The 12,298-nt window shown below is 38.0% G+C and overlaps 2 protein-coding genes across 2 annotated transcripts; one reads left to right on the top strand and one right to left on the bottom strand.

Annotated features, from left to right (window-relative positions):
- Nucleotides 1-784: 784 nt before the first annotated feature.
- On the bottom strand, nt 785-3,981 carry LOC113731249 (arginine decarboxylase-like). The gene has a single exon (XM_027256403.2). It carries the CDS (start codon nt 3,317-3,319, stop codon nt 1,130-1,132), a length of 2,190 nt encoding a protein of 729 aa, XP_027112204.2. The 5' UTR covers nt 3,320-3,981; the 3' UTR covers nt 785-1,129.
- Nucleotides 3,982-6,649: 2,668 nt separating this feature from the next.
- On the top strand, nt 6,650-7,187 carry LOC140036128 (3-isopropylmalate dehydratase small subunit 1-like). Its single transcript, XM_072077415.1, has 2 exons — nt 6,650-6,688; nt 6,795-7,187. Exons 1-2 carry the CDS (start codon nt 6,650-6,652, stop codon nt 7,185-7,187), a joined length of 432 nt encoding a protein of 143 aa, XP_071933516.1.
- The last annotated feature ends 5,111 nt before the right edge of the window (nt 7,188-12,298 follow it).

Below are 12,298 nucleotides of genomic sequence, written 5' to 3'. Positions count from 1 at the left end.
CCTGCCCCATTTCCCCGGATCGTTTTGGCAATCGATGGAGTTCCGCTAAAGACATGAATTAAAAAACCAGTGACGCCCCGCGACGAGAAGATTGTGCAATGAAGCCTTCGGCTCCGTTTGGATTGCATTTTTCATGATTTTTCATGAAAAAATTATTGTAACGATTTGATGTATGTGAGAGAAAAAAGTAATAGAAAAATGTGATCACGAAAAATGACACAATTCTCCGGCAGAAAATGACAATCAAAACAGGGCCGGCTTTTGCAGAACACCACATCCATCCCAATTCTTCTTTTTCTCCTTCGGCTCAGTTTAGATTAACTGTTTTTGGGAATATTTTTAAAAAATTTTAACTGGAGTAGAGTTTTTAGAATATATTTTTGAATATTTTTAAAAAATATTTTGAAATATTTAAGAATAGTATAATTTTTAAAATATTTTTAAAATATTTTTTAAATATTAAAAAAATTTTAATTACTTTTTAGAGTACTTTTTAAAGTACTTTTTAAAAATTTTTGTACTATTTAAACAACTAGTTTTTCAAGAATATAAGGAAGGAAGAGAATCTAAGAAGAAAACAACGCCAAAAGGCCCTACACAGGATCCACTTACCATGAATGAAGTAAAAGGAACGATTTGAGAGGGGTCAATAAAATGGCCAATCAAAACGCTCCTTTTCGCCCAATGTACAATTGGCTGCAACCTCTCCGACAAGAATCCAAAGTCCGAGATCAAAATGGTCGAATATAAAATAATGCCCAAATACAGAACATCTTTACAAAGGTTGCCCATTAATTAAACTAAATTTATTAAAACCTAGATAAAGAGGTCAACTTAGATGGCATATGAAAATGACTACACAGAGAATTGGGCAACAGTTGAGACCGAATTTACATCAGCAGACTGATTCGGTCACATTCCCAGTTCTCCACAGTAGGGAGAATACAAAGGGCCTCCGTACATCTTGTTCATCAGGAACTAAGAAGAGGAAATGAACATATTTAAAACAGGAAAACGAGCAACAAAATTCCAAAAAACAGACGACCTCAACGACAAACTAGAGAGCAGAGTCCATCCACCGGACTGAAATGCTTAAAATGGAGATGCTACAATAGGGACTAGTACAAACTCAAGCAACACAGTAGGCAGTCCACTGCTCATCCTCACCAGCGGCAGACTCAATAGCAGCACCAAAAGATTCATCATCGCAATAATAGTAACCACTATTAGCAGTCAAGCAGCAAGAGGAAGGTGCCACAAGATAAGGCATGTTGTGGAAGTAACGGGCTAGGCCACTGGCCAAGGAAACATGGGCCATGCCATCATCATCTTCTTCATGCACAAATTCCTCAGCGCGGTGCTTGAGAGTCTCAAACATAAGCTCAGGCTCATGCTGCATCACCCGGAGGACATCCCCGCAGGACAATCCAGGGACGGCACACGTCACAGCAAAGCTGTGAGGGCCATCACTCTGGGACACGCGTACGACGCTAGGGCCGCCGAACAGGTTATGGAATCCTCCGAGCGCCTCCTCATAAGCCCCACCCAAGAACATCCCCAGAAAGTATCCCCCACCACTACCACCAATGCCTTCCAATTCATGGAGGGGCAAGCTTGACTCACCTCCAATAAACTTGTCGATCTTCCCATCACTGTCACACGTCAGGTCCGACAATATTCCCCTCATTCCAGGCTTCTCATCAAGCCGGTGAATTGGGACAATCGGGAAAAGCTGACCGATGGCCCAAAAATCAGGAATTGAAGTGAAAATGGATAGATTGACATGGTAAGTACGGACAGGCTCAGATGCCCCAACAGCCTTGGAAACAAACTCACACAGGCCATCCACTGCAGCCAATTGTTCAATACCTAAAGACCCTTCCTTAAACTGCTCGATACATTTCTGCTTGAGCTGATCAGCATATAGCACACAAGTATCATACTCCCCGTGGACGGCCGCAGAATATAAATTTCTATAATCAGCTCTGCCTTCCTCGGTGAGACGCTCAACAAAATACTGAAGGCCAAGAGATGATACCTGCGGAGTCTCATAGGAGCTGGCAGAGACAGCTTCAAATATCAAAATTGAGTGATGGGACACAATTGCCCGACCACTCTCACTGCATAACACCGGGTGCTTAACGCCATTGCGGTCACACACGAAGCGGACTGCCTGCACCACAGCGGAGGCATATTCTTGGAGAGTATAGGCCACAGAGATATCAGAATTAGCTGACTTTGAGCCATCGTAATCAATCCCAAGCCCACCTCCAATATCAATAACCTTCATGCAAGCACCTAGGCGTACTAATTCACAATATATCTGCGCGGCCTCGCCAACACCGTCAGCGAGTAGCGCCGTCGAAGGGATCTGAGATCCAATATGGAAATGCAGCAACTGAAGACAATCTAAAAATCCAGAGAGTTCAAGCTTCTTCACAACACGGAGAATTTGAGTGGTCGTTAATCCAAACTTACCTTTCTCACCCGAAGTTGACCCGAAATGCCCAGAATGCTTGGTCCTCAACTTGGCCCGAACTCCAATGACGGGCCGGACACCAATTTTCTTGCTTATGTCAATCACCAAATCAACTTCCTCCTCTTGTTCAAGCACAATCACAGTGTTCAAGCACAGCTTTCGTGCAAGCAAGGCCAGAGAGATATACTCGACGTCTTTAAAGCCGTTGCAGACCAAAAGAGCATCTGGGCTTCCCTTGCAAAGGCAGCTCATGGCAAGGAGAAGTTCAGGTTTGGACCCGGCCTCCAATCCAAACCGGAAAGGCGACCCGAATTTGACGATGTCCTCAACCACAAAGCGGTCCTGGTTGCATTTCACAGGATAAACGCCTTGGTAATGAGCTTCGTAGCCTTGGGATTGAACAGCATAATCAAAAGCAGATTGGAGGGACTCGAGGCGGTTTTTGAGCACGTCTGGGAAGCGGACAATGAGGGGGAGCTGCAATCCAAGACCGCCAGAGGATTTCGGGTCGGATGCTTTCTTCACCACCTTGAGGAGGTCGATCTCCTGGTGGGAAAGGGTATCAGTGCCGTAAGGGCGGATGGAAATGTTGCCGGAGCAGTTGACGGTGAAGTAAGGGGCGCCCCATCCATCAACCTTGTAAAGTGCAGCAGAAAGAGCTGGAGACCAATGACAGACGTCAGCGGTGGCGGAGGCGTTTGTCGGCGAAGGTACGCCGGCGGCAGAGGAGGGGAGAAATACAGAATCAGCCGCCGGCGCGGGAAGAGAGCTGTCCCTGGCGAAGACGTACCCAGGAGGAGGAGCTACAGTGGCGTCTACGCAGCATGCAAGGGCCGGCATCTCTTCCCCGATCTGTTTTTTTTTTATTATTATTTCTTTTTGCTAGAGATCGGAAAAAAGAATCAAAGAATAGTTTTGTTGTTAAATTTTATACTTGGGAATTTTTACAATTGGTTCCGTGAGGGCGGATGTTAAATCTATTTTTAATTTTTGTATGGTTGTAACAGGTGGGGGCTTTAGAACCCGCCGAGGCCGAGGCCCCGGCTACCCCCTCAAAAGAAGCAAGAAGAGATCTGAATCAAAAGACAACCAAACCCAGATTCACCCTTACAAGACCCAGATATCCCCACGCCTACCCCTCAGAAGAAGTGGATTTTGGTTTCACAAATTAATAAACGGGGGAGAATATGGAAAGAGGTCACAATTCTATGCTCCGAAGGAGGGCTTCACCATGCAGATCTAAAAAAAAAAATTCCAAAAAAAAAAGGAAAAGAGCTGCGGAAAGGTTTTACAGATTCAGGGTGGGTAACAACAGAGGAGGCCTATGAGGAAGGAGAGAATTAGAAATGTTTTTGCCGGGGGTGGGGGTAGGGAGAAGGAGGGGTGAAGAGGGAGGGTGGGTGAGGGAGCGCGCGGTGACGGAAACCTAACGGCTAAGGAAACAGAGGGGGGCTAGGGTTTCTGTATAAGGCTTGTCAAAACAACGCTGCACGAGAACTGAGTGAGCGAGAATTGCATGAGAGGCACTATCGGTTTATATAGGTGGAGGAGGAGTTTAGGAGCTCTGTTATTGGGCCCTACCTCTTTTGTTAATTGAAATATCTGGTTTTATATATTTTTTTTCCTTTTCTTCTTTTCGATCTGCATTTCTTGGGTGGGTTATATGTTTGGTAACGGTTTGTTTGGATAAGGTATTATTTGAAATAATTACTGTAGCACTTTTTGTGATGTGATGTATGTGAGATAAAAAGATAATTAAAAACATAAAAAGGTGAATTAGAAAATATATTTATGATGCAGGCGAAATATTATTTAACATATTTGTGCTGTCCAAACACTTCTGATGTGTTAACAAGAATTTTTCCAATCCATTTTAACTCATAAGTATACGCGTACTAGTGCAGATGGTTTGGTGCTGGGACTTGACAAAATAAATTTTGGACTTTTTCACAGTTTACAATTTCCTCTTCTTTTTTTTTTTCTTTATTTGGTGGGTCTGAGATTCTGTCGCGGGTTCTAATCAGCATCGGGTCGCCGCGTGGCCTAGGGTCGTGGAATCACAATTCGGGAGTCTTCACTCACCGTCACCGGTGTCGTCAGTGACAGAGTTAGTGCTTGAATTCGCGTGGCGAGATGAAAGATGATAGAGGTTAGCTGAGTCTGGAAATATCGTGAGAAATTTGAAGGGTGGGTTTTACATGAATGACACGACACTATGACAAAGATGAGGAAATGAGGAAGAAGGTTCATGGCTATTTGGTCTTCCAAAGTACGGCCATGATATTACCACCTCAGCCTCGCTGGTAGTTTGCCTTCCGGCTTGAACTCCACACCACCCACACTCCTTATGGCGGTTGTAATTACTCTTCCGTCCTCTTGTTCTCACGGATAAAACAGAGAAATTATACTAGAAATAGAAATGTGGATGCAAGTACATCATTTTGAAGGATAAATATATGGATAAGAATTAGATTTTATTTGTCCATGGTCTAAGATAAGATTTACAATGCATCCACTTCAGAAATACAAATGGCAAACCATGCAACAAGAAAAATGCATATTATAATGAAGTTGTTTATGTTTAAGTATTCAAGTGCACGTCTTCATGGTTTCGATTTAGGGATTAAGATTAAAGTTCCAGAAATTAAAAGATCTTGAGTTTAAATCTCCAACAAATTCTTTTTAAAACATATAATTGGAAGCATACTCCATTGGAGCTTCCGCTATCCACAGCTCTAAGATTTTCTGAACTCTTCATTAAACCAAAAGAAAAGGTTTCAAAATATTCTGAAGGCATGAGGTTCAATAATATATGTTGAATGTCTAATTTTTTATAACCTAATTATTTGTTGGTGTAAAAAAAATAGAGATATTTCGTCCGCAGTTATCTAAAACGCACATATATAGACAATTCACATATTTTATGGGAGATGGTGTGGTATTTAGATTTTGTTTTACACGTATGATTGATGTGGTGGCAATATGTTGTGGAAGTAGACCTTAAATGCAATGAAAAAAACCATGTTTTGTTTTGAGTATCCATTAAAATCCATGTGAGTTTTTTTTTTTTTTTTTTTTAAAAGGCATTTTAAGAACTTTTCTTGCCAAAGAGCAGCATAAAGTGTGATATATCTTTACTCCGGGTCCCTAGCTAGGGAAGTTATTATCCTGTCGTCCTCTACGTATGGAGATAGAAAATCGAAATCCCAAAAAGGAACAGAATATTGAATTTCTCCCGAGAATATGCAGTTTGCAAAATGACTCACAAGATCACCTCCCTCGGCAAACCTTATCCCGGAGAATACTGAATCTCTTCTGTCCTTTTTTTTGGGGGACACTCAAGAAATTCCAAATTTTATTGAAGGGGCCCAAATTTTTATTTTTTTGAGGGAAGGGGCCCAATTTTAACGCGCAGAACACACGTTAAAAGAGTACTAATTCTCCACACCAACCAATCCGGAAAAGGATCCGTTCACCTTTGGACTAAACGGTCAAATTAGCAGTCCCTTGGCGGTTGCACCTGAGCCAGGCGTTTGCAGAAATTCTCCATAATTACGATAGAGCTTGCGTTTGATTTTTACCGCAGTTCCGATCTTATCCTTTTATCTGTTGCGATCGGCAATTGAAGACGAGTCGCCCCACCAAAGGGAAAATTTTATTCCTTGGGTAAAAATCCACTCAACTTTGTTGTGGTTTACGGTAAAGTCAGGACTCTCTTTTTTTTTTCTTTTTTTTTTTTCTGAAACGTTAGTAAAAGTCAGGACTCTCTTGTCGTTTAAAAATGCGTACATAACCTCTATGTGATTTGCGATAAAGACTCGTCATTTACAAATATTTACATAACCTTCCCGTGATTCCGACTGAACTAGAAGATGCTGAAAATTTGCCTAAATGACCGACAAATACCATGCACGCACATTGAAAACGCAATTTACGATGAAAAATGGTTTAGGTGCCCTAAAATGTATACTTTTGTCCCAAAAATACCCTTCCTGCATCCAAATATTAAGGTGCCCTAAAATGTATACTTTTTTGTCCCAAAAAAAATCCTCCAAATAAACAATAAAAGATTGCTCAACTACTGCCACTCCATTTTTAATTTTTCTCTTTCTTTTCTTTTTTTTTTTTTTTGATCAAAACGTTAGCTTTTATATTTATGATGTCAAAACTATGAACAAAGGTCTAAATTTATGTGGGGTCCTGTGCTCTGTAAGTACTTTACCCCCACTCCATCCCGCCGAGTATCTTTCCAACCGGGAAGAAAACAAAAAGCTTGGGTCCTGTGCTCTAATCGGACTTCCCTCTTTTCTCCCAGACGCGTTTCATTGAACCGGGCCAATTCAAATCGAACTACTCCATCGTCATCGGTGGTGACAATTTCGGATACGGGTCTTCCCGTGAGCAATGCCCCGGCGGAGCTGATAGGAGGAGCAGCGGTGGTGGTCGAATCTTATGCGAGGATTTTTTTCAGGAAATATGTGGGGAATGGAGAAATTTATCCATTGGAGATTTTCTTCAGGAATTCTGTGAGGAATGTAGGACTGGAGATGTGGTGACAATTGAGCTCGCAGATAACAATTTGATCAATCACTACACTGGGAGAGAGAATAAGTTGAAGCCCATTAGGGATGCTGGCCGGGTAATTGAAGCTGGTGGGATTTTCGCTTATGCCCGAAAAACTGGGATGATTCCTGTGTGGAAAATTTGATGGTAATTGATTCATTTCTGTTCAAGATTCTGTTGGGTTCATGGAGCAAGATGGTGGTTGGGTTGTTCAAAAGTGGAGAACAAAAAGAAAGAAAATGAACGAGAAAGGGAAGAAAAGAGAGAGAGAGAGAAGAAAGAAAGTTACTTAAAGGAAGCATAAAAGATAAAAAGAAACGACGGGAAGGGGAAAAAGAGAAAGAAAATATGAGGAAAGAGGGAAAAAAACAATGAAGTAGAAAAAGAGACAATTGCCCCAGTGGGTAGCTTGGCTGATTCCGGTCGTCTGTCTTTACAGCAAGCTCTCAGGTTCGATACTCACCTGCTATCGTTGCTAGGCATCTTTGAGACGAGTTCTGTCTTGTCTGGGGGATTAGTCCGAATGATTCCGGGATATCCCTCCAAACCGTTAAAAAAAAAAAGGTAGAAAAAGAGACAAATCAAAAGGAGGGGATGAGATTGACTATAGATTTGAGTTTGTTCAACATTATTAAATAGGGACATAATTGATATTTCACATTTTCCCAATCATCCAATCATATTTTTTTTATTTTTTTCTTGTTTAGTCGAAAGCATAAAGAGTTTATGTGAATATTTTCAAATGACAAGAGGCATCCTGACTTCGGCATAAATCACGTAGGGTTTAATGAATATTAATTACGCTTCAACAGCATGTGAACAATTTAATCATAAAACTTGTTGTGTCAATTTTCAGCAGAACAAATGTTTTTTTTTTATTTCTTTTGGGAGCAAAACACATATTAATAATTAATCATTGAATTAATTCATCGTGCTCATCTTTTTCTTTTATTATTTTGCTGCTAAGACGTCGTATTAATTTTTAGATACATGTAAAAATAAAACATAATAGTTACGAGAAGCATTATTTTGGATATACACTTCATAAAAAAAAAGGCCAACGCCATTGTGTGAATACATTATAATGGGCAAACAAATTGAGCGACTCACTAGCTAATCGGTCAAACGATCAACTCGACTCGACGTTAACCGAGTTCGAGTCAAACTCGAGCAACTTGGTTAACCAAACGAGTCGAGTATTGATAATTTTTAGTTAAACTCAATAACTCATCGAGTCTTATCGAGCAACACGTATTATAAATATATATATATATATATATTAGTGTATAGTAAATTACATATATAAGTACTGAATTCTTGTCAATTTCCAAAATACCTCATTTCCTAATCAAGCTCGATACATCTAGATCTAGTTTGCTCGAGTCCAAACGAATCAAAATTGAACATCTCAGAAACTTTAGTGAATCAAAGTCAATATGTAGAAATTTAAGCTTGATTCAATCAAATTCAATCTCGAGTAGTGCTATAGCAAGTAGACTCGAGTATAGCACTATTTGGGATCGATTTGATTTGTTTGCACCTCTAATACAATCCAGTATCTTAAACAGTTCACAATGCAAAATACTTAGGGACCATACTTTAAATGGTGACAATATAATGCCATATAATTTTTTACCAAAATGAGAAATCCCCGGTCCTAAGTCAATTGGTGATGGTATTTAATTTCAATTAACAAGGGTAATTTTGCTATCGCCATGGCATTAAAACTCACTTGCCAATCTATAATATCGCCATGGTACGATATTAGGCCCCATTTTGGCAAGTGAGTTTTTTTGATGTTTGTCTAAAACTTTACTGTAGAAGTTTTTTTTAAAATTTGTTGAAGTGTATAATTTTAAAATTTTAATTTTTTTTTTGAGATTACTGTAACTAAAGTTTTTAAAAAATTTGTAACAGATAAACTTGACAAAAAACTCAAGTGGCAAACAGGGCCTTATTTTATCTCAATTCGGGTCTCCCACGTTATTCATGCTTCCAAGCATTGAGGGTTATAAGGATTGTTGCCATTGGTTGGACGGAAGGAAACGATTTCAGCAAAAAGCAGGTAAATTTGGACTTTGGGATAATCGATTGTAAGACTGGAAGATTGGACAGAAAAAGACAGAGGCAAGGGTCACACTAATAGCAGGTCCCAAAATCAAAATGGTACATGTGCATGGTGCAGTAGACCAGACTGAAGGAGGCATCCTTCGTTTACCCGTAAACGCATGCGGAGTTTGACTTGTTGACTCATTGAATTCGACGCGCTTCGCTTGGATTTTTCTCTATTTGGTCTTAGCACGTCACATGCACATGAAATTCAATTAAGTTGGCTTTGCCTTGCCTCAGCCCTGATCATATAAACCTTTTTGCCAAAATAAACCTAAATTGGTCGTCACACAATGCAATTGTCAGAGTGGTTAAGGTTTTTTAAGTTAAAAAAAATATTGTTTAGGTAAAATTTTGTCTATTAAATTGAAAAGAATTTTTATTAATGAACGCATAATTTATCTTAATCAAATTGTGAGTTTATTCTTATCATAGCCTGTCGAAATTGTCACGGTACTTGGTCAAATGACGTTCAATGTTTAAAAAAGTATTCATTACCGTTTATTTCATAAGTATTGCATAAATAGGATGAAAATTGAGAGTGAGAATAAATTACATAGCCATGATTTCTTAAATGTTTCTAAATTGAATCTCACCATACGCTAGTGAAATTTCCTATATAAATGTCTGTGTTGGACTTTCACGCAAATCTAGTTCATCCTTTTCTCATGACTAATTTGTGAGATCTATTTTCTCCTGATCCTTGAGGTTGTTTGAGATAAAAAAACGTTCCACTGTCAAATATAACTTGTTAAAATTAAAGTAGCAAAAATATATATTGAGCGGAATATTCCTTTTCATCTTCCTTTGTCACAATTCATGGTGAAATAAGTTTAATTCGTGTCAATCAATAACTAGAATGAAGAACAAACATAAAAATATATAAAACAAATAAACGGGTAGAGGGGAATTAGAATACATCTTGGAAAAAAATGTAGTTCAATTGATTGTGCTGTCTTTTATAAAGAATTTTGATTGTAATTCTTTTTATGATAGGATGAAAGATGATTGAAAAATATGTTTTTTTTAAATAATGTGCAAATATTGGTTATCCGAACCGGAATTTTTATTTTTGGTAAAAAGGATAATTTAATTCATATACATGTACTAATGGTAGTAAGTACATCAAATATAGCACATGATCTATATAGAACTGAAAATCAAATTAAATTTGAAGGGACATTCTCTCTTACTTTCGTCTAAAACTTATCCTATGGGAGAGAGATCAAATAAATTTTTCCCTCTAAGAGCAGCGCCTTTCCCTAGATTTATTTCTATTATTCAAATAATTTCTATCCTATAGTTTCTTAATAAGAGATTGTTCTCTCATAATGTTTCATATTGAGAATTCTTCTTCTTTGTAGGTTTTTTTAATAGGAGTTTTCTCTCTTAGAATATTTTTGTAAAAGTTTTTTCTGTCATTTTTTGTGGTTAATACTAGAAATTTGGTAGATCTCATAAATTAAATTTGGAAGTTAGATCTATTTTGTTAGATTTTTTTTAATCTTCAAGAACTTGTTATCAGATTATTGGAAGTTATATACAAATTTATTGACTTGCAACGACATTCATGTTATGGAAAATACTCTCGGAGTTTCAAAAATATAATCAAATTTATTATACTTTTAGGTTTATTATATCAGTTAATTTTCAAATCTATCTATCTTGTAGTTAGTGCTATTACTATAGATATTAAAATGAAACGATCCTTAAAAAAATATAGAAATAAATTGAATTACTATTGTTGAGCCTTATTTTTTTGATAAAACATAAATCAATATTATTAATCATTTCGCCGGAAATCGTTCGGCATAATTTGTTTGACAAAGTAATATGCACTAATGGCAGAAAATATATTGAACATGTCACAGATATATTTGATCTAAAAAATCATAAGATTCAACGGAGTTACAAAATATAGAAAATTATACTGTGAATCACCAATCATCAAATCTGACCAATTGAACGAACAGCTCCACACACACACACATACATATATATATATCGGCGCATGTATATTCCTTCAGATCTGCTATCCAATTGGTTCAATATCAAAATTGATATGGAGATATGACGAGAAGATCTAATAAATTTTAGATATAACATATAGATCTGAAGAAATTCTTAGATCTGAGAAAATAAATAACAAACAAATAAAAACTAAACAAAACTCTCACCAGAGTAGTTTAGAAGAGAAGAAAACTCTCACCAAGATAACCTAAATTTAGATAATGTTTGAATTACAATTTTCTTTCAAAAAATTCTTACATTTTCAGTGAATATATTTTTCAATCACCATTTTTATCATGTACACCAAAATCATTACAGCACATTATTTTATAAAAACTTAAAAAAGATAGCAGTCTAAACTGGACCTTACTGTCCAGTGAATTCAGCACCGGAATCCAGTCATATTTTCCAGGTGTAGACTGCCTATACGCTCTCTGGGAGTGATGATATGTCGGCGATATAAAGGACAAGGGTGCTCAAGTTTTTGGAGTGGCGGCATCTAAATGGGATCACGGGTAAGTTGGCCATTGACGGATATGGATTCTGATTGGCAGCCACTCCAATGATGGACTCTAATTTCTGAGTTTGTGCCCGGCTGTTATTCCGCAGTTACTGGATTTAGGTGGGATCCACCGGATCCGACCGAGGATATGCTTATGCTTTGTTTCGAAGAAAAAAGAAACTGGTCGTGAAATCCGGATATAAAAGGGTCGGACCTTTTTCTGGATTCCCGACCGATTCTTCTGGTAAAAGTCCCATCCGATTCGATTCCGCTGCTCCACGTGGCGCCCTCACCTCTACTTCTAACTAACCCACAATGTATCCTTCTTCAAAAAATAAATCGTTCTTCAAAGGTAATAACTACACGCGCCACGTATAAATATTTGCCATCTATTTTTATCTTAGGGTGAGAATCAGTCAGTTGATCAGTGATTTAAAAAGGTTATTGTTTTTCTGACATAAATCAAAATCAATTTTATATTCACCCAATTGAAATCGAATTGAATTGAAATCGGTTGATCGATTTCGTCGATTTGAAATTCGGTTATAAGCGTGCATTTTATTTTGGTTAACCGAAACTCAAATTGGAGTAACCTGTACTCATGTTAACCGTATTTTGATTGTAATTAGAACTTA

The sequence above is a fragment of the Coffea arabica genome, chromosome 2e (genome assembly GCF_036785885.1).
Source record: "Coffea arabica cultivar ET-39 chromosome 2e, Coffea Arabica ET-39 HiFi, whole genome shotgun sequence".
NCBI lineage: Eukaryota > Viridiplantae > Streptophyta > Magnoliopsida > Gentianales > Rubiaceae > Coffea > Coffea arabica.
This window is presented reverse-complemented; position numbering and strand designations above follow the sequence as displayed.

Bases quoted from the DNA above. Each gene is read 5' to 3' on its own strand.
- LOC140036128 (XM_072077415.1), top strand. From the start codon at position 6,650: ATGAACAAAGGTCTAAATTTATGTGGGGTCCTGTGCTCT. The intron at 6,689-6,794 runs GTAAGTACTTTA...CTTTTCTCCCAG, and splicing joins TATGTGGGGTCCTGTGCTCT to ACGCGTTTCATTGAACCGGG.
- LOC113731249 (XM_027256403.2), bottom strand. From the start codon at position 3,319: ATGCCGGCCCTTGCATGCTGCGTAGACGCCACTGTAGCTCCTCCTCCT.